The sequence below is a fragment of the Tachypleus tridentatus genome, chromosome 4, assembly GCF_004210375.1.
Source record: "Tachypleus tridentatus isolate NWPU-2018 chromosome 4, ASM421037v1, whole genome shotgun sequence".
Lineage (NCBI taxonomy): Eukaryota > Metazoa > Arthropoda > Merostomata > Xiphosura > Limulidae > Tachypleus > Tachypleus tridentatus.
In genome coordinates, this window is record NC_134828.1 from 11,115,406 (window position 1) to 11,139,099 (window position 23,694).

At 32.5% G+C, this 23,694-nt stretch overlaps 1 protein-coding gene across 5 annotated transcripts in view; it reads right to left on the bottom strand.

The window, feature by feature from the left end:
• LOC143248566 (uncharacterized) overlaps nucleotides 1-22,761 on the bottom strand; it is a 43,785-nt gene extending 21,024 nt beyond the window's left edge. For 4 of the 5 annotated variants that reach the window (XM_076497013.1, XM_076497010.1, XM_076497012.1 and 1 more), the window contains exons 1-6: nucleotides 21,133-22,761; nucleotides 14,760-14,812; nucleotides 9,734-9,904; nucleotides 6,619-6,708; nucleotides 3,873-4,054; nucleotides 102-297 (exon numbers count right to left, since the gene is read on the bottom strand). In XM_076497013.1, the coding sequence (XP_076353128.1) occupies nucleotides 102-297; nucleotides 3,873-4,054; nucleotides 6,619-6,708; nucleotides 9,734-9,904; nucleotides 14,760-14,812; nucleotides 21,133-22,720 (2,280 nt within the window). In that variant the 5' untranslated portion in view covers nucleotides 22,721-22,761. The remainder of the gene's footprint in view (nucleotides 1-101; nucleotides 298-3,872; nucleotides 4,055-6,618; nucleotides 6,709-9,733; nucleotides 9,905-14,759; nucleotides 14,813-21,132) is intronic. The other variant, XM_076497014.1, reaches the window with a different exon arrangement.
• Nucleotides 22,762-23,694: the final 933 nt, after the last annotated feature.

Below are 23,694 nucleotides of genomic sequence, written 5' to 3' on the forward strand. Positions count from 1 at the left end.
CTACATTTACAATATTATATAAAATGCATATTATTCTTACACCTTCCTTTTTAAAAGTTTAGACACCATTTACAAAAGCCACAATTTGATCATACGCTTACTTCAAAATTGCAAACGTAAGGACGTTCTCCCGTGTGCTGCCTTAAGTGTTGTTTCAACCTGCACACCCGACCAAAAACCTTTAAACAGTTTTCATAAGGGCACTTCAAGTCCTCCTCTTTGTGCTGATGAACACGTAGATGTGATGCCATAGAATTAGCAGAATAATACCCTTTACCACAGCTAGATACTGGACACCTGTGGTTGGAAGAAATGAGTCAAAGAAGCAGTATTATTGTATTTAATTTATATATAAATGTACAGTTAAACTCTCATGATTTGAATTGGAAAATAAACAAATTTATATCTCATCACCATAATACAAATTACTATGATGTTCCATACTCACTGTTAAAGGAAACTCTACAAGTGAGCTTGTACTCTTGGAGCAATGGTCCTGTTAGCAAAAGATCCTGTGTTCATGTTTCAGTCTGAGTTTTTTTTCAATAATTGGCTCTTTCACATACAACATTGTACAAATACTACTGTGTAAGAAATACTGATAAACATGCCCATTTTCAAAAACATGGAAAACCACTGCAAGCTTTATATACCTTTAATTTACTTTAAGAATATTCTTTGGATAATGTACTAAATAAATCATATCAAACAACTCAACAGCAATCATGAAAGATAATCTGTTTTAAACAAAAAATGTATTTCTGATACACACTTATTTCTTGCACAAAATAGTTTTTCTTAACACTAGCCACTAGCCTTCCACCTCCCAATTCTGTATATCCTTATGTAAATGATTGTGCAACAGCTCTCCACCAACAGGAGCATGACACAACCTCTACTGTAACCAGTGCCCTCTCCATATTTGCAGGCACCACTTACCACAGACTAGGATCCTCAATACCCTACCAAAAAGAAAACCATATAAATAGATAAATAACAAAAACATAGTACTCACCAGTTATAATGACACCGTGGTGTGTAAGATAACAGTTGGAGGTAATTAAAAACACACTAAGCAAGAAATATCCATGTGAGCTAAATAATGTGAAACATATACATGAGGTGTAGTTCATATAACTGCTCCATTTATAAACTAAAGGTAACACTCCTCAGGTGAAAGGGAAGAATACACCGGCCTAATTAACTGTCAAATGGAACTTGTAAGGGTAATGGAAGAGAGGTCTTGAGGACACAGAAGGGAGCAATGTAAGTGAGATACCATCAAAGAGCACGGACTGGACATAGGAGGTGGTCAGCATCTGAATGGTCATAAATGTGTTAACTGTAGGATAATGAAATGTGAGAAAAAGTGGAATTACCTTCCCTAGCAGCAGAAGTTTTGAGCAAAAATGAACAGTCAGAGAAAAGGAAAACATAGGAACTGTGGAATAGCACATGACAAGCACCAATCACAGAGATCTCAAAATGCCACTGGCCACAAGCCAGTAACCTGAGGAATAGGGAATTTCACGATAGGCGATACCTGATAACACAAAAATAAAGTTAAAATGAAGGAAGAGTAAGAGTATGAAGAACAACACTGAGATTCAAACCTGGGAAAGACACTGGGCAGAGAGAACAGAAAGAGGAAAATTAATGAAAGATCAAAGACAATAACTCAGTAAATCTGAATGTTCAAGATAATAGAGCTCGACAGCTGGCAATAAAAAAATTGGCAGTCCCTTTTCAAAAAGCCAAGTGATAAAATACAGTTAATTGTGATAGGTAAAGTTGTAAAGAACAGTGACCAGCAGTGGAAAATATGCCACTGACACTGATAAATTACCAAAGGACATACAGACAACATGCCTGGAAAATCTAGATTGTCTGATGAGGAACTGGACTAAAGCTGCACATGTGATTGAAGTTGGTTTGGTTTTTGAATTTTGCACAAAGCTACACGAGGCTATCTGCACTAGCCATCCCTAACTTAGCAGTGTAAGACCAGAGGGAAGGCAGCTAGTCATCACCATCCACCACCACCTCTTGGGCTACTCTTTTACCAGCAAATAGTGAATTCACTGTCACATTATAATGCCCCCATGGCTGAAAGGGCAAGTATGTTTGGTGTGATGGTGATTCAAACCTGGGACCTTCAGATTATGAGTCGAACACCTTAACCCACCTGGCCATGCTGGGTTGATTGAAGCTGACAAAGAAGCATGGAAGACAATGGCAAAGGAAGAGGAGGTAACACCATAAGCCTAAGCAGAAGTGGAAGCTACATCTGAGCAGGCCAAGATAGAAACACTACGAGAACACAACACAGAGTGGTCTGAACCAATGAAAGGATCCTGAGAAGAAATCAAAAGGATGACATACATACAAAAACATCCTTTCCAGTTTTGACTGATTATCTACAGCTTCTAACAAAGGTTGAGGAACATGAGGCTAAAATTGGGAAGTTGTGCACTGTGATAAGCAGCAAAAGCATGCACACTCAGCACACCACAGTGAGCACACAACTCCCACTACAACTGCAGATCTAACAACCATTCTGTCTGAAGAATCTTGTCATACAGAGATAACACTATGTAACAAAGTTTTTACTTTTACTTGTTCCTGGGCAGAAAATGTTATTTCCCAATTGCTTATGCCTAAAGTAAATGGAGAAAACCTATTTTTCTCTTCAAACTTTGTTTTTGTGACCTTGGGAGCATATAATGAAAACATGATGGGAGACTATATTTGGGGGCTGATACATGAAAGTGATTTACCTTACAGTCACAAATCTCAAAAAACTACTCACTTCTAAACATTTTTGTTCAACTTTAGTATACATACATGTAAATCTTGATTCATATGTTGTTTTATTCAGATCTTGAGTAAATGAAAATGTGCAAATTTACCTGTTTTTATATAGAAAATAGGTTAATTTCTAAATTTCATTATCCAAGTCACAAAAGTAAAGTTTGAAGGGAATAATGGCCATTTTCTGTACTTTTACAACAAAATAACACATACTATCCAGGAACAAAATTTGTGTTACATAATGTAATCAGTCTGCAACCAAATTCAGATCACCCACAATCTGACGTGCTAACAATCTAATGTTATGATTCTAGGTCCAGTAGAAAATATTCAACATCCAGAAAAAAAGATCACGTGACCAAGTACACCTTGCCTGGTAATAAAAGACACTACCATGGAATTGTAGACATGAACCATCAACAAGCATTCCCAAACATTTAACAAGAATTGAAACAGAACACAATAAACTGCCAGCAACTCCAAGATATTTAATATTCCTTGTGTAGTGGTGAAGGTTGCACAAACATGGACATTTCTTGTAGAATAACTGCCATCACGTCCTCAGCTCATAAATGAGTATTCAACCCAGTAGTAGTGGTTAGGAATGTTGCAGGATAAATTGTAGTAGTTATAAGAGAAACTGTAGGAGACAATAGCAATTTCAAACTTGAAACAAAAAATGCAAAACAGCCTTGCACAATTCAAAAACATGAAAAATAATATTAAAGAAAAACTAAGTCTGCAGTATAAAGGAAAACATCAACAAATTTACAAATAAAAACAAACATATCTGCACAGTAATACTTCCACTCCAGAAGTTATTAATAAGTGCAAATGTGAATAACGCACTGGTCACGATAGGGGATGTGTTGAACTCCTATTGGTGGACAGCTGTTGCATTATCATTTTCATATAGATGTGCAGAAGCAGAAGGTGGAAGGTTAGTGTAAAGCACTGAAAATTTGAGCCAAAAGAGGGCAGTATTAGAGTAGAAAAGCTATTGTTTTAGTGTATGTAAGATATTACATTATAAACTATGTTATAATTTCCAGGTAACTCACTTGTAAGGAGTATCAACATCATCATGTACTTTCAAATGTAGTTCCATTTTCCTTCGAGTTGCAAAAGTTTGCCCACAACCTGGTGAGGGGCAAGCTAGAGATTTTGGTCGTTTGTGTAGCCTCTTGTGAGAGTTCAAGTTGTAGATAGTGGTAAAACGACGATTGCAGCCTTCAAAATCACACTGCAACAGACATACTTCTTTGAACATTCTGACACCATAATGCAATATTAAATATTATTACACAGATTTTACATTTAGAGACTTTGTGACACAAAAATTGAAATTTTGCAATTTTACATTTCATAATTATAAAACAGTTTTTCTCAATAAAATCTTTTGTCACTCAAGAGAAACTATTTATTAAAACATCTTAGTCGATGATTTGCTAATCATTTAGTAAAAATATGAAGTTAAAAATAATTCTCTCTTGCTTTAACATAAAATAATGCACACTTAATAATTCACTCTTCCAATGTATGTATCAGTGAGTATGATTCAAACTTAGCAGCACAAATTCACTGTAGCTTGTCTTCTAATGTACATATTGAACCACATAATTCAAACTTAGCAGCACAAAGTCACTATAACTTGTCTTCTGATGTATATATTGAACAACTCAAACTTAGCAGTACAGAGTTACTGTAACTTGTCTTCTGATGTACATATTGAACAATATAATTCAAATTTACAGCACAATGTCACTGTAACTTGTCTTTTAATGTACATATTAAACCACATAATTCAAACTTAGCAGTACAGAGTCACTGTAACTTGTCTTTTAATGTACATATTAAACCACATAATTCAAACTTAGCAGTACAGTGTCACTATAACTTGTTGTCTAATGTATTATATTGAACAACATAACTCAAACTTAGCAGCACAAAGTCAATAGTAATTATCCTCCAATGTATATACTGGAAAACATAATTCAAACTTCACAGCCAAACATCATTAGAACTTGTTTTCCATACATACTGGTGAAAATCAGCTCCCAAAAGCATTAAGGATATCTCACCTATCAAAAATACTCTAAAAATGGAAAGACGAGAAACCAAACAGCAAGCAAAGAAAATCAAATTGGGCTAAGGACTTGGGTATTACTGCTAGACATTTTATTTTTAAATGAAACCTTTTGTGCCTTCCTCACAAACGGTTTGATTTTCTGGCATGATAAGAATTCAATTTTGGTATTTTTTTTGTCTATTTGAATTACTTTTTTTTAGAATATTTTTTAATATTTTGATCCTTCTTGAAAAAGTGTATTCAAAATTTGTCTTAGGTTTCACTTTAAAGAATTTGTTTTTATTTTATTTTTTCATCACTGTTATAAAGTACTAAATTTTAAATTGTAGAATTTTGATATTAATTAATTTGACTTTTTTCATACAGGATTAATACTCAACAGTCAAATAAAAAAAAAAAAAAGACTGCATTAAAAACAGCAAATCCAAACCTGTGACTAATGACATAACAATAACCATAAACAAGCAGAAACAAATATCAGAGGCATTACACAAATCAAACTGAACCCTAAGGTACAGGTTATGTAGGATACAAAATGTAGTCTACATTTTGGAGGTGCTCACACATGTAGGACCCTAACTGTGGAGAGGATTTAGTTTCTTTATTAAATCCATTAAATATTGCATCAATATTTCAACATTAATAATAAATTATTACAAATTATACAAAATCTCAATAATTACAAAGTTGTAATGCTGAAACAAAAAAATTCCAGGTTCATGCAATTTTTGATAAACCTATTCTCATAAAAATAAACACATAATTTTGCAAAACAATCAGAACAGTTAGCTCCCATCGGAACTCCTAATAGTTGTTTAAAAACCTAGTTATTGAAACAAACATGATTATTATAAATGCAAAAACTTAATATATCTTTTATGTTTTTGGAGCTAAATTTTCTTTCTTCCAATACTATGAAAGGATAACAGACATATCCTATCAATAAAGTTATAACAGAAATTAAATCTTTTACTGGAATGTTGATATACAGTGTAATAAAATCAAATATTTGAATATTCTTTACTTGTTTACAGTTTTTTAGAATTTTAAAATGGGTTGATTATGTTTATTATCCCAAACATGTGTTTCTTAATTATAATACTCTCATTTATAATTTTACCAAATAAAATATTAAGTTATTTGTTTAATAAAATGGTCAGTTGTTTAATAATTGTTTTTATTTAGCTAGAAATAAATCTAAATTTAAACGGAGATTTACGAATTTTAGGAATAACATTCTGAAATGGTAAATCTACAAAAGAATTTAGTTTAGAATAAAGTTTTTTTTATAAGCTTTAATGAAATTATTAATTACTGCATCTTTAGAGTCGTTAATAACTTTAAATGTTTGTGTACTATTGATTTCTTTTATCATAATTAATGCATAAAACATTTTACAAACGAAACCAAAATTAAAGTTACCTTTATCAATTAGAACTGTAACATACTTTTTCTTGTGAATTTCTTGACGCGAGACTGATAGATAGATGTTTAATTTGGCATATAGTGTATCCCCACCATAATTTGTGTCTCACTTCTACCGTCACCTCCAAAATCTAGGGTGCATTTTATACACCACACTATAATCTCTACCCTAGGAATTCTTTTGATTTGTGCAGCATCTTGGATTTTTTTGTTTGAGCTTGTTTTTGTTTATTAGAATCACACAAATATATTTTGCACATGAACATCTAAAAATTACCAAAAGCCATTCTTACCAAATAATTTTTCTTCCCAACATGAGTTTCTAGGTGACGCCTCAACTTATAAGCTGTCACAAAAGACCAATCACAGCCTTCTATGGTACACTAAAAGTTTCAAAAGCATTGTAAGTGTAATCAACAATAATAGTTTTTAGTGCTATAAACTTCTAAGAGTCATTTAATATCTTAAGAAAAAAAACGAAGGCCATAACCAAAACACTCATGGTAGATTAAACCTTACATTAGAAAATTTCCTGCTTTAAGTCATAGTTACTTATCATCTAAAAGAAGGCAAGAAAAAAAATGATGCCTCACAAATTACTTTCATCAGATTATAATTAGAGGTAAAAAAAACCAAAATACACAAGCTGCCAAGAAAGATATTGTCTTGAACCTTTCTCGACTGGTCAGGGTTCAAAGTCCATGTCATCATGATTGTTGCCTTGCATTCAAAATGTTATTGAACTACTATTTTATGAATTTATGTCAGTAAGTTTGGAATCAATTTTTAGATTATAATTCAAACTTTAATATTATATATGAGTTAATATATAAAAGTGTGCTGAATTTAGCACTGTTTAAAACTTGATGTTCGTGATGTCAAAATACTAAGTCTATAATTTTGTACAAATTAGAATGTACAATTACTAATATTGACAAGCTAGAATATAAAATAAGACATGGGTTACATACTGAATCAAACACTGTGGTCTCATTCAACTCTTTTCATTTTATGAAATTGTCCCTTATATACTCTTACTACAGTATATAACATGTGAATAACCAATAAACAGCTTAAAATGTCCCATGGGTAATTTAAAATCTAAATACATCTTACAATTACTAAACTAGATAAATTATAGTGGAATTCTATGGTATCAGTGTAGTTATTTATGACTTCTGGTTATTCAGCTATGAGTATAAAACCTAAACAAAATTTTGTTTAATATCTTCCATGTGTAAAATTTTAGAAGGCTTAGCAAGAAGGGAAAATTATTTGCTTTACTTCTTGTTCTATATTTAAAAAAAACAAAAAAAAACAAGTTTAATAATCTGTTTCCAAATGGTAATAATTTGTATTCATATATAATGCATAATAATTGAAATCTACGTATTACAAAACACTAGTTCACTAAAATACAGCCAAGACAGGGAAGGCTAAGGGTCAGTTTTATATTATTGGACATGGAACATAAGTGCATCCACATCTTGTCAGTGCAACTTATGTGATATTAGCTAGGCTTGACTGGTAGATCAATATAATTAAAATAATAAATATACATATAAATATATAATGTTATGAGACTTAAGTTACTTAGACAAAACATCTGTATTTTCATGTTATAATATGTAGCCATTCTAGCATGAAAAAAAACAATTTTTATTTATTTCCTAATTTTATTATGATGGTTACAAGGTTGGTCAAATGACAGGCCCTACATAGTCAGAGTATAGAAAATAACATAAAATACAAAGTCTTGCTGAAAACAAATGTTTGAAATGTATTTAGAAGGTTTTAGAGATTACTGTATTTTGTGGTGTATAAAACTCACTTTTTTTCCAAGAAAAGGGGGTCGCAAACCCGCCTGAGCTATATACACCAAAGGTAAAAAATGTATACCTCCCTAGGCATAGCATACCTTGTACAGTAAGGACTAGAAACTAGTGCAATCAACCTTTACATTTCCATTCTCTTTTTCTCCCCCCCCCCCCTCCCAAAGTGTAGAAACTGTAACAAAGGTATTTAAAAATGTTATGTGTGCAATTGCCTTAATGGCACCAAAGATGATACTGTTTAAGGACGAGTGATAGTGAACTTTCAGAACTTGTTTTCAGTGAATACAGTGATACAAAAGATTTTGAAAGTTTTCATAATGAATTAACAATGTTTTGAAGTAAATGTATGAAACAATCATATTTTATTATGGACACAACTTTTGAAGTATTCTAAAGAATAATAAAAGGTTATGCTGATATTGATCAAAATAAATAGATTATAACTGTGAAAAATATATTTTTTTACCTGTAGATAGCTTTGAAAACAAGTGCATCTTATATACCAAAAAATATGGTACCTAAATATTATTTAGGATATTGTGGACAAAAAACAGTTTTTTAATCATAACATGAAACCACTTTGCATTCAGACTAGTAATGAAGCAGACTCTTATTTTCCCAAACAAATCTTTAGTAAAAATATTTCATTATAAAATCTGTTGTTGTTGTTTTTTATATAAAATACTTGTAATCTTAACTAATTGTCTATCACATTCTGTGAAGATACACATGCTGTATCAAAAGTTATAGTGCAAATATTTGACATGTGCAAACAAACTTGTGTATATTATACAAAGCCCATTGCAAAAAGGGTTAATTAGTATGAAACAAAGAAATGCTCACCTCCACAAGAATTATATAAAAATGATAAACAAAAAGTGTAAAATAAAAAATTAAACACTCTGAATAATGTGGTGTGCAAAACATAAATCTAGTTGCATCAATTGACAACAGCTTAGAACAAGTCAGTCAGACTAATTTATGTGTCACACATGTTACATAAATAATCCAGGTTTGCAATTTTGCATCCAAAAATGACATTTTAAATAAATTTTCTTAAATAGATGGTGATCTAAAATGTCGTTTTTTTCTATTTCAAAGAATTAAATGTTTTAAACTATGTAAAAAAAAAATAAAGTAAAACTATAATTATTTACTTGTTAAAATACTTTTTTCAATTATGAAGAGCAAAAATTTTCATTAATTTCATAAAATAAAGTCCCAAATATAATTTATTCTTCCATATTTGTATATCTTATCAAAGGTTAATATTTTGATATGCATGTGAACAGTGTTTACAAACTGGCCTGAAACCATGGTTTTATAAACGTGAACCCATTTCACACTGTACAAGCCCCTTCTGTTTGTTCATGGGTTTTTTTTTCGAACAATATGTCTCCAGAAAAATCAGGCAGGAACTATGAAGTTAAAAACTAATATCAGACCATCAGAACACTCCAGTGAAGATGGACATTTTGTATGATCTTCATTTATTATAATGATTTAAAAAATCTACTCTAAATACCATATCCACATTCACAATCCAATAAACTCAATCATTATAGATACTTACTTTGTATGGTCTTCCCCTGTCATGATTCAGCAAATGCACTCTAAGTTTACTCTCCACAGGAAAAGCATGATTGCAGTCAGCATGAGGACACTGATACTTCTTCTTTGAACCACTAGGTGGAATACTGTTCACAATCCCTACTGGACTTGTTAGTTCTTCAGCAGTTTTGAGCTGCAGAAATATTAATCTAACCTTTATGTTACTTTTAATACTTAGAATAAAATTACAAAACAGCTCAAAAAGGCCTAATATTTTTCAATTATCAATCACTAATACTATCAAAGTAAAAATATAATACCAATGAGAAATACTGCTTGAGCATGAATGTTGACATTCTCCTACACTAAATACGTTATTCCTGATAGATACCTCCATTCTCGACTTATACTGCCTTCTAATTTGTGTGTGAAATATCTACATGATATTATGCAGCAACCCTCCAACAATAAGACTGCAACACAACTACTGTCACTAGCTCCCTCTCTTCTCAGCAGCCTATAATCACTTCAAGATTGGGCAGTATATACAAAACCTACCAGAAGTGGGGAGGTTGAATGGAAAATGTGAGGAAGTAAGTACCTACAATAAATACATTTTCACTGTAGGAAAATGTTAACTTCCAATACAGCATCTTCCCTCTTGTAAGAGCTAGCTCAAATCCAACAATGAATTTGTGGAGGGGCTGGTGAAAGGATCAACCTCTTTTAGAAAGTTCCAAGAGGAAGATTATGGGATTTGCAAATAAATGGAAGACAACATCCCTGTGAGACACTGCACATTTTTCTAAGACAAGTATATTATTTGCCCAGATGAAAACATATTGCAATTAGGGCAGAATCAAAGCAGTGACCCCTCTGCATAATCATGTGTGCACATCCAATACAACCAGTACCATATTTGCCACGAACCAATATCACGGGGACAGTAGGAAGGTGGACAAAAAACTGAGGATGTATCTCCAGTCCATCATCAGGCAGCTCTGGGAATGTATTATCCAGTCCATATGTGAAATTAAAAGACCTCAGGTGTAGAATGGCTAGGACATATCAGACCATAAACAGGAGACTGCCCTCAACCAAAAAAGACAAACTGTGACTGGGATACCCTGCCCATGGTAGAAAGAGGGTCCTCTACCTTTTAACTCAGATACAGGAAATGGTTAGGAATAAGAACCTCCATACTAAGGATCCACATCATCACATGTGCACATGTTACACAACCATATCCACATCCTCTGAGAACTCAAATCCAGAGAACAGTAAGAAGGTGAACGGCAAAGTGGAAGTGCATGTTCACTCCACAATCAGACAGCATTTGGAATGTACCATCCTGTTCAAGGTAGAATAAGGGTACATGACCACACATATATGAGGATATATGTTGCTGTTCCAGTTTCAACAATCACCGTATCTGCCAGAAACTGACATCTGAGAAATGATAGGAAGGATGGTGCCTCAGCTGGAGGAGAAAAATGCATGCTAGAAGAATGTGTCATCTCCAACACCTGACAGTATTTGGAATTGTACATCAGGTCTGCAGAAGGATAAGCATCAAAACCATCTATACAAGCAAAAAACCACCATCCTACTCTCAAGTAAGCAAGTGAGCACACTCAAGACAAAGACTCCATGGTCCACCACCCTAGTAACAAGTGACAAAGACTCCCAATATCTCTAAGAGAAGGTAAAAAAAGCACATTAAAAAGTCTTAACAAATGTTTAACCAAAGATGATGCAATTGGTAATTGTAACATTTTATTTTGAAAAGCAGGTCAATCCTGTAACATGCAGTACATGTATCATCAAGAAAACGGCAATCCCCATCTGCTTTGCTCACATCAGTCAATGAGTATACAATCCATGGTGAACATCTTTATGAAGTCAAATGCCTACAAGAGGTCTTACATAATGCCCCATCTCAATGATTGGCATATCTTACACAGGTCTTAAAGTATGTATTTAAGAATTAAGTATACCTGGTCAAGTAGCACTCATCACTGGGTGAGGTCCAAATATGCAGCGAAGTATTTTGCAAAGAAAAGAAAAAAAAAAAGTCTTCAGTCACAATGCACAAAACCATAAAATTAAAAATGTACAGTAGAATAAAATATTAAACAGTAAAGTTGATCAGTTAACTAACAATTTAGTCTTAAAACACAAGCAAAAATATATCTTGCCAGTTAGACTGCCAATCAAGAAGTAATTATAGGTTGTTCAAAAGATAAAAAGTGCTAGTGACAATAGTTGTGTCACACTCCTATTGGAAGACAGTTGTTGCATGACCATTTGCAGGATAGCATGACATGAATACACACGACAGTAGGTGGAAGTACCGAGGCTAGTGGTGAGTGAAAATATGTACATACAAAGGCCAGTATAAGTCACGTAAAGCAATATGTGAGAGGAGGTAAAATATCATATAAGAATTATAAACTTCTCTGAGGACCAAAATGAATAAAATAAGGTCTACATAAGTTGACTATCATCACAAGGCCTCATCCCAACTGATGGGTTAGTTAAGGTTTTGAGAAAATGCATATTTGTGTCTTCCAATTTGATAGTAGTAGCAAACCAAATAATACAGTGTACACAGACTGCTCACTTACTCAGTAAGTAGTTTGTTTATCAGCAACTCTTCTTAAAGCTATGAAGAACTCCCCCCCCCATTTGAATTACACTAACTGAATGTTAGAAAATGAAGAAATCTAACTTGTAAGATACTTTTTTCAAAAATTGTTTGAAAGAGTTAAATTATTATTTTTACTAAAATATTTACACTTAATACTAAAAAGTGCTCACCAGTTCTTAAGACATTTTAACCTACAGCTTTTTCCCAGTAATTCATGTAAATACTGACAACACTTTGTCCAATATTCAAACTTTTTGTAACAATTTAATAAACTGATATATAAAACTTCTTTTACAAAATTTGAAATATAACAATTGTTAGAACTTTTATACAGATCACTATTGTTTTCAGTTAGAAAGTTTCTTGTAGTTTTCATATCTGACAAGAAGCCTACATCAAGGCTCACACATTTGAAAAAAAAAAAATACAAGTTCTACTTTGTCAACACTTTTGAATCCAGCTTTGCAGGCTGCACTAATGTCAAATAAAAACAAACAAATATGTTAATACTTTTCTGATTATGGCATAATAACTGCCAACGATTATAACACACGAGCCCAATTCCAATTAGGAAGGTTAAAGCCAATGATGTCATTATGTAGCATTTTTGACAGTTTAACCTTTACATTTGTGTAATACTTTGAAACTTCATTAAAATTGAAATGTTTGAAGTTATCAATACATGTGCCAGGCAGATATAAAAATTACAATATTTTCCATTTTTTTTATTTAAATGATTGAAAAATAATTAAAATTGGAACCAACCTTATGGCTAGTACATGATCAATATACAATTTTATGCAAACATTGTAAGAGACAAATAAATTGTTGAAGTTCAATGCTTAAATTTATCATTCACTTCAACCATAACTTTCAAATTTTGCTATCACTCTACACAGTTTCAACTAAACTACTTTCTAACCTGAATGAAGTATTCAAACTAAAGGTCAAATAAAGTGACAGCATTTAAAAGTTTTTGTTCTTAAAGAGAGGGTTCTATGAGCCTATGGTTGAAAGATTTAAGTAGCCACCATGCTGCATAGAATAACTTCAAGTTTGTTTGTTTCTCAAGTGCAAACTTTTTTTATCATAGTTCTATTATCCCTTGACCAATTTCAGATCTAATTACAGTTATGAAGTCAGTTTGTCAAACCCTTTAAATATATACATTTGACCATGTCAAAGATCTTACAGATTCATTTACTCTAATCCTAACTATAATAATTTTAATTTAAGAGAATTAAGCTAATATGTGTTACAGATGTCCCTATTTCCTCACTCTCAGTACTCAATCCATATCGTGGGTCACATTGAAGATAAATGTAGATTACTACAGTTCTTTCCCTTCTATTATCCCTCAATACTTATTATTCCAACGATGTCACTGTGTTTGGGATGGTTCCTTTTGTTATACATTTGGTACTTCAGAGTTCCCAAACCAATCATTCAATTTCTCACATTATTATTACATGTTTGTTCAAAAGTTAGGGGATACAGGATCCCCTCATGAAAGTATAATCCTCTTTCCTACCTCCACTCAAGTGTTAGTACCCAATGGGTGGGTTTTGTATTGCAGATGACTTACTGATGATATGATCCCCATCTTACCCCCCTGTGATGTTGGTTCCTAGCAGAATGAGTTTTGGATGTAGTTGAGTTGCTGTTTACAGTCCATCACACCCTAGCCACTGTACACCTAGGGGCACATCCTTTAATCTTACACACCACTATATTCTCTTTGGTTGAGTTTAATAAATAATGAGTGGTTCAAGTCACTATTCTGCCACAGTTCTCTCCCATTTGGATGTGCTCCTCTATCTTTTCACAATGGGCAAAAATATGAAGTGGCGTGTGGCCACATACATATGATCTACTTTGAAGACCTTCTTTTAGGGACTATCCTTTAGATGCTTGTCTCTTTTCCTCAAGTTGGTCCCTCCACCTATTCAATGTGGAATTCTAGCTATTTATGTTATAGGAGGTAACGTACCATCCCCAAAATTATAAATTTTTCCTATATTGAAAATTCACTCCTGATAGGTACTTACTTCTGCACCACTGGAAAAAAAAACAATAGAACTATACTTGTACGGCTAGGGCTACATGAGAGACCCAATTTTCAGTCTCCAACCCTTAAGTATTTTAATATGTGCACGTGTATATGTGTTCCCTTCCCCTAAATGTTTTATAGTTTTTCTATTAATACAAAACATGATTTTGGGCAAATGCTTAGTCATATGAGCTACAAATGTGAAATACATTAGCGTAGCACAACAGATGCTACAGTGTCAAAAGATTTCAGTTGTTAATATTTTAAAATAACTTTCTGTTGTTCTGTATCTAGCTACCCTACAATAAGATTTTACATGACAGGAATCATATGCATTTCATAACTTACATCTTCTGGACTTTTGTTTTCTGTTTCAACTTCACAGATTCCAGCCTCAGACACTGAAAATACAAAATCAAGACTGAATCAGTATAAAAATGAATACTGAAAATGACTGAGTTTGCCTGCTAGAGTCTCTGTTTTTTTAATGACTGTAACATTACTGCCAGTTATTACATGATATACATTTAGAGATTAAAATAAGTCACTACAATTACTCAAAACAAATAATAAAACTAATAAAATTTAAAAGTTACAATAATTCATTTCTTCCAAACAAAAAATCAGAAAGTGTATGTTCAAAAAGTAATCAGAATCTGAATTTGAATTTTAAAAAAACCTACAAATTCAGAGAAATATTTATGAAATACACAGTTACCATTACTCTTTATCTCAATATTATAAAGTAACCATAAATACTTTTCTTATAATGCTGATTTTATAATCTAAACCAAATATACTAAGAAAATTAATGCAACTCCTTATCACTTTTAGCATTTAAAATCCCCATCACATGAGTATTAACAAGACTTCATGTGGCACGATTTGTTGCAATATAAAAATGCCACAAGTCATGATTATTACCAAAACCCCCAACAGGGCAAAATTTGTTGGATTCAAATACCATGTTCAATGTCTTTCAAATGTGAGACCCCAATAGTGGTATAAAAGTTTACCAATAACATCAAAAATATTTGGAGTTTTTTCATCAGATTACTTTTATCTCACTTAGGGGGGGGGGGGTATTTTATGAAGAGTAATATACACTTATAGAGAAATTTGTGGAATGTATCTAATATCGACCACAATTTCATACAAAACTATTTTATAATGCTCTCTTTGAATTATAAAAACACAATAGTTAATAGTGCATCACCTATGTGAGGGGATGACCTATTTCTCAGAGGTCTTTTATCACCTTGCTTTTTCTTAGGTTCTAACAAAACTTTTTTTAAGAAATACAACTGTATCTTCCTGCTAGTACCTCATTTTGTGATTGACATGAATATCTTCAAATAACTTTTATACTTTGATCAAAGTATATAAAATATAAAAATGTATTTTTAACACACGTCATTTGAAAACTTTAGTTACCTCTGTTTCTTCAAAGGCAGTTAAAATATCTATTGAATAAATTGTTGTTGTTTTTAAGTTCAAGTGCATAAAATGTAAGGTTGAATTCAAAAGAAGGCACACAGGTTACAAAAGGCACCTCTTATACGTACAAGTATTATTTGTATATATTCTGCAATGCATAAGCATGTTCTTCCTTTCAGCCATGGGGTGTTATAATGTGACATTTAATCCCACTATTCATTGTTAAAAGAGCAGCCCATGAGTTGGTGGTGATGACTAGTTGCCTTCCCTTTAGCCTTACACTGCTAAGTTAGGACCAGCTAGTGCAGATAGCCTTCATGTAGCTTTGCACAAAATTCAAAAACAAATAAACAAACAATCATCTTGATGCTTGAATCATAAAGATGTAACCTCAATAATCTAACTGACTTTCTTCCATCTTAAATTATTTTATGTCCTTTTCTTTGTGTACAATCCTCTAGTCAATGTTTCAAATACCTTCATAAAACTTCTCACTAGTATAAAATACAGATAGAACTATTACAAACATTTTTTTTGATAACTTTAGTGAGACCATGTTTTTAAACACTTTAGTTCAGGTTGTCTGTGTTATATATTCTACACAAACAGGATGTATCCTCATTTGTATGACTAATCCCACCCTCAGGCTGCCACAGAGTCAGGGTAAATGCACATTTATCTGCTTCTGTATGTGACCAGTATACTAGACAAGTCTCCTACCAGACTAGGCTCCTGATGTGTGTGAAGTGTGGCCTTCTAAAAAAAACAAGACAAAGCTAAGAAATAAGTACAGTTCCAAGCAAAGTTAATACAGTAATTCCCTGAATATAATACACACTTTTTCATTCAAATACTTCCAAAACATTGACTTCATAGGCATGTTCAAATTTTGTTTGATATTTTACTAGAAGCTACCATCAAAAATCATTAAAGGTTTCAAAAAAATGTTGTATATCCAATGCAATAGATGAGACAGATGATGAAATGCTGTAGGTATCATAAGAGTATAAAGGTTCAAGGAAAAATCTGATGATAGTTACAATTCTAGCAATGACAAAGATTTACTCGTAGGTGAATGATTAGCTTAGCATATTACCAAATTATAAACTTTCAATGAATTTTATAAAATTGACACATAAAGAAATGTCACTGAAACATTTCTAAAAGTGTTTGATACATCAAAAGTTGCTTACTGCATTTAGAAACTATTAAACAGATTTTGTACAACTGAGGTGTATAGAAACAAATTTTCTTCAATTTAATATTTAAAAATTAAGTGCATGTTATATTCAGGTATGTAAAGTAGTTCAGTTGGTCTGTATGAAAAAACTGTTTCTTTACCAGTGAAAAATAATTTTGTTCTCTTGAAGAGGTTATAATGTACGCAGAGAAGCTGGCCGAAGACATCATTAAGATCCATTATCACCAAATTATTATTAATAAAGAAGCTTCTTTAAAATAAAATAAAACCAACTCTGCCAATCTTCTTTTTTTTTTTTTTCAGTCAAATCTGATTCAATCCAACTCTGTTTGAAATTCACTCACAATTTCTTGTTATTGTGGTTTTAAAACATAACTGTTGGTTTACATTTTCTAATATTTCCATACTAGTAAAATTTTGTAAAACATGCTACTTTTAAATTCACAAAAGCCTATTCAGGTTAAATGAAAAGGTTTTGGTCACTTGCATATTATAAGATTGTATCTATATTTTTGTCCCTTCATTGTATTTTATTTTTTTAAACTTTCCTTTATGACAGTAAACTACAAGTAATTAATTCCCAGCATAATGCATGTAATTATGTAGCAAACAGAAAATCTTCTTATGACTATGTAAAAACCTTTGTATACTGGATCGGCATGGTTTCAATTGCAGTGTACAAAAAAAGCTCTTAATATAAAGTTTATAAGTTATAAGAAATTTCAGTTGTTTATTTTATACATAAATTGAAAAACTATGAAAGCATTACCAAAACTACATCTCATGTGATCAATTTTGTAAAAAAACAATGAAACAGACACTTGTGGTAGACTTTCAGTAAGTGTAAAATTTATGAGTTCAAAAGAAAAAACCTTTCTGTCACTAGTTTATATACCTGCTGTATCTATACATTTCTTTATGTGGTGATAACCCAAAACAAAAGTATCACAAACTTCCAACATTAAAAAATATCATACCGATTTATAACTATTACAAGATGACTGGATACAAATAATTATACAAGGACTTTTATCTACTTCTATATATTTTTTTTATTTGTAAGCTTTTGGCCTTCTTACCTACTGTAATTGTTGCCATATAATGGCTGCAATAAAAAGGCTGAAAGCTCAAAAATAATAGAATTTTAACATAGAGAAAAGTCTATATATAATTCTACATATTAATTTGCCTGAACAAAAATGACTAGATTATTAAATTCTACTCTTTCTTCATGTTTACTAATGAAGATTTAGGCAGTACTCCTCATATTTAAGGGTTAACAGATGGAAACAAGATAACTTCATTAAGTATGCATTTCTTAAGAAAATAACCTGGGCCAGATAATATTTTGAAGGATGTTAAGGATTGGAAATGTGATTTGTTTGCTAACATGTTTTTGTAAATCCTTGAATAGTAGGTAGGTACCAAAGGACTAGAAGTTGGCTAATGTTACTCCTCTTTTCAAGAGAGGTGATAAAAACTGTCCCACTAATTATAGGGCTGTTAGTCTCATATTAGTTGTGGGGAAAGTTTTGGAAAGTCTGATGAAAGATGTTTATAAGATTATTAAACAAAGTCTGGAGTTTTGTTAGATCATCAACATGGTTTAACTCAGGGAAAATCTTACCTTGTAAACCTTTAATATTCTTTAAAAGGTTACCTTACACGTAGATGAGGGTAATGGTATAGATTTTGTTTATCTTGATTCTCAGAAAACATTTAAAAAGATGCCACATGAAAGGCTTGTAAAACGTTACCTCTATTAGTGTGAAAAATAAGTTAACAAACTGGATAGAAGAGTGGTTGGATGGAAGAAAACAGACACTTGTTACAAATGGTGTTGAGTCAAACTGGATTAATGTCACAAGGGGATTACCTCAGGACTCAGTTCAAGGACCTTTGCTCTTTTTGATTTACATTAATGGCACAGTTTGCTGATAATATTAAGTTAATGGTTGTTGCTGGCTGTGAAGAGAATGCTGCTGATTTACAAATTGATTTGGATCATTTAATGAGTTGGGTAAATTAAGGGCAGATTGGTTTTAAGGTTTATAAATACAAGAAAATGTATATGGAATATCATAATTTGAATTATGAGCATAATTAGGATGGAAATAACTTTAACACTACCATGAAAGAATGGGATCTTGGTGTAATAGACAATCAGTCTCTTAAAGTCATCCACGTAGTATGACATTGCTAATGGTAGGGCAAATAGGATTTTTAGATTATCCCTATATAAATACTGAATACAAGTCTTAAAAGGCAATAATTTCGTTGCACAGGTAACTGCTTATACTACATTTGGAGTATTTTGTTCATTCTTAGGCTTTGTCTTAGAAAGGATAATGAATTGTTTGAAAGAGTTCAGAGGAGGGCTATTAAAATTGCTTCCTCTTGAAAACAGAGAGATAGAGGGGATCTGATTGAGGTGTCTAAGATTTTAAAGGGAAGTGATAATGTTAATGTATCTTTTTTTTCATACTCAAAGTGAGAATAGTTGGATTAGGAAACACAAGTATAACTTTTGGCAAGGTAGGGGTCATCTTCATCTAAGACAGTAAATTTAAGAGAAAGTCTGATAAGTATATGGATGATAATGGTTGGTTTTAAGATCTTTTTTAAACAAGTTTTACTTTAGCTTAGAGGACAGAACAGCTAAAACAGACCAACAGGTTTCATGTTGATGCTAAGCATTATGTTATAATTAAATGAAATAACTAAAATCATCAGCAAAGATTTTAACAATTATTTTCTTAAGTCTTGGGACAAAGAGAATGTGGCTCTCACTAACAAGGACAAGGAACGTTGATGACTTACAAACTTAACTTTGTTTGTTTAATAAGACATTTTAATATATTATTAGGAAACATTCAGAAATCAATACTGAAAAATTATATTTAATATAATAAAGAGTGGATTTTTTTAACATTATTCTATAGTTTTGGATGATAGGTGTTGTTTACCTCAAGTTTTATAGGGTAGTTACTATCACAGACTTGTAGCATTGGTAGGAAATACTTTTTTTTTAAAAATCATTAGAAATATTAATTGTGGAGAGAGAAAGTAACGTATGTAAGGTAAGGGTGCAGTTTTGTAGGTGTGTGGATTGGTATAGTTCTTTATACAAGACTGATAACTTCTCGCATTGAGTTATGTGTTCAGATTTTGTCTTCACACTGTATAAGACAATGCTCAGCTGGAATTGGTAAAGCGAGGCTACCAACAACATCTGGGGTAATTACTCAAAGAGGCACACTTCCTCTTGCTGAAACAGGAGAAATTATTGTGGTCTTCAATTTAGATCAATTTGATGATGATGAACACAGTTAGAAAAAGAAGAAACTGATAAAAACATTAAACAGAAAGATTTTGAAAGAGTTTCAAGGTTGTCAGCACTTACATGTAAATACAGGAATTCACTTTGTACAATAATTTTGTGTTATGTGAGAAAACCCCTGATTTGTACAATGGTCAACACAATCTGATGACTATAGCTGTAGGTTAAGTTTCCAGAACCAGCTTATTGCTAGAACCTGTCAATAACCAGTTTTAAAACTGACACAAGACATATTCTGTTGGACTTCACATTGCAAACTGTGGTCTGTTTTACTATTTTTATTATAGATGTTTTTCCACTTGAAAAGGCTTAAACTATGATAAGAAAGCTGAGAAATTGCACTTGTTTTGGCTGAAACATAAAATAATAGAGGGTGTCTAATGTCGGTCTTAAACTTTCAAAGGGGTTTCTACAGGCCACCCTCTTTGGTTTCTGGTTGACAAACCTAAAAACTGTGCCTTGAGTACTAGTGATAAAATCTGTTCAGCGTGTCCCACCTAGAAGGTATCAGTTCATAATATAGTTTCCCTGATAGTGTGATGATGTCATAACCTGAGAATTTGAAATAAACACCTTTTATTTTTGCAACTGTGAACTCTAACACTATATGTTGAAAACCTAACATATTTTTACACTTAACACTTGCATTTAATCTATTTTTAATGAACTTTCACACAAAAGTGTTGATGAGTTATTCAAAACTTAAACACCTTTCCTAAATAAATAAAATATCTTTCCCTCACCTTGAAATATCTTCTCTTGCACATTGGTTTTATCAGTAATATCAGTGAAGTTAACTAAGCCATCCACATCACTTTCTGACTGAGTAACAATTACTGCTGACATATTTCCAGGCTGGAATACATCAGTTAAAGCTGACCCCTGGGTCAGAACAGACTCTAAAGGTATTAACCGCATCCTTGGAAATGCAACACTGGCGTGGTTTAACTGGAGTACTTGTCCTAAATAAGATGGCATCACTCCGATAACTTGAACAGAACTGGCATCACTAGTACTAGGAAGGCTTTCTCCATCAATTTCTTGGTTATCATTTTCAAGGTTGGTCTTAGTACACTGAGTTGTTTCAACTAATAAAGAAACTGTGTGTTCTAAATCAGTTTCCTTCACCAAACAGTTTTCATCTGTTGGCACTTCTGTTCTATTCTTTTTTTTATTTTTCTTTACTTGTTTAGTTGTATCCAAGGGTAATATTTCTACTGGAATACTTGAGCTTACTTGAGGAGATTGGAACTCAAGACCTTGGCAATCCTGGAGATTTCTTGCACTCTCTTCAAATAGCTCTTGTTCTTCTTGGCTAAGTTGAGAACCACGTTCTAATTCTTCAAGGCAAGCTCTTTCCTCTGAAGTTAGGCAACTTTCTGTAGTGCTTGTGCTGATGGATGTTATTTGCATATTTTTTGAAAGTCCTGCATTGTCACAAGTTTCAAAAGATTTGTTGCCACTTGTTTTGTTCCTGTTTGATACATTCAGAATGATGCTGTCATCAGGTTGAAGTTTTACAGCATTTGAGAGAATACATGTACTAGATAGAATTTTAGCACTAGAAGTATCACTTTCTATTTCTCTATGTTTTTCAGAAACTAAATTACTAGTACTAACAGGATTGGCTGTAACAAAATAATCTTTTTTTCTCTTGTCATTTCTGTTTTCAAACAATGTTGGTAAAGTATCAATATCTTTTGGCTTTTGAAAAATTGAAGAATCACTTAAAATTGGTTCTGTTACTTCTAATGAATCTTTCTCACAATATGACGGAATGAAATCTAAACTCATAGCACCATTACTACTAGAAAATTTTGGCTCTTGCTCCGGCACCGGCAAACTTGCTGACTCGAATATTACATCTTCATTTGCTTCGTTTTTAATTTCGAATGCAACACTTGACAAACTTACATCTGATCGATGAAACTTTAACCATTCATCCACCTTTTTATCATCAATATAAGGTTGATCAAGACGTAATGAATCACTTTCACTGGTTGATGTAAGTACGCTTGGTGGGCCACTGATATTAAAGACATCGTGATCCCCATCTCGAAAAGGTCCGAGACGCTCTCCTCCGACGAGAGAGGGTGACATCGCCATATCAACCAAGTTCCCGCCATCTTGAAATAGGCATTCTTTATCATGACTCTCAGTACTTTTAAAGGATAACTCTGTATTACATTTATCTAATGAAATATTATCTTTTTCTATTGAAGAATTAGAACCATGTGACACCTCTAGGCCGTCGCCATGACAAAACCCGGTAATAATCCCTTCGTCAGACATGTGAGTCCCCGTGCTTATATTTGGTGTGGGGTCCTCCATCTTAACAACAAGTCAGCCAGATTGTATGAGTATTATGATTGGCGGGCATGCATACAATGAATACGAAGTCCGATTTTTCACTGGAGTACATGTGACGTCGATAATATATATTTTGGAAATTCAAATAAATCTCTATGAGCAGATCTTTTGTTATTTTATTTTTTTAGAATGTTTTCTCCTATTCACCATACCCTAAAAACTATCAATACATATTTACGAAATGAAGATATTAAAATAAAGTTAATATGTCATCAATTGATAAAATGTGAAAAGTACGTCCATTACGCGCAGGTATCCCATAATTTTCATTAAATATTTGAATAGAAGACAAATATAAAACACATTAAGTACGATTTCAAATTTGTAGACAGATATAGACACTTTTTTTTTTCGATTATTGCCCTTACACAAAACGCCGCTTAAGCGATAAAGTTTGTGGCGCCATTGCAGTAGTGAAAAACAAGTAAATAAAATAACACACTGTCAATAAAGCGTTTATTTTGCCGAAATAGAGTAAGATAGTGATTATTCAAAACAACCAGACACAAATAAAATTACTAATTGGAACGATGACATGATAAATTGCCCAAATGTTATGTTACCTTTACAATTATCTGGTAGCATCAATTGCAGTCGATGATCAGAAGATGAACAACTTCAAAAGCTTGCAGAGTGATAACGTAAGTCAAATTTTGCACTTAACATGAAAATAATCATATAATTTTGAAAGAAGGCGTCCACTTCACAAAATATATCAAAAATAAATGAAGTGCATGACTTTGGACTTATTTTAAAAGGATGGTACTCGGGCACTGTAGAATAAGCACACTCGTGCAGTCACATAGGAGTTTGTTTGTTTGCTTTTGAATTTTGCACAAAGCTACTCGAAGGCTATCTGTGCTAGCTGTCCCTAATTTTGCAGTGTAAGACTAGAGGGAAGACAGCTAGTCATCACCACCCACTGCCAACTCTTG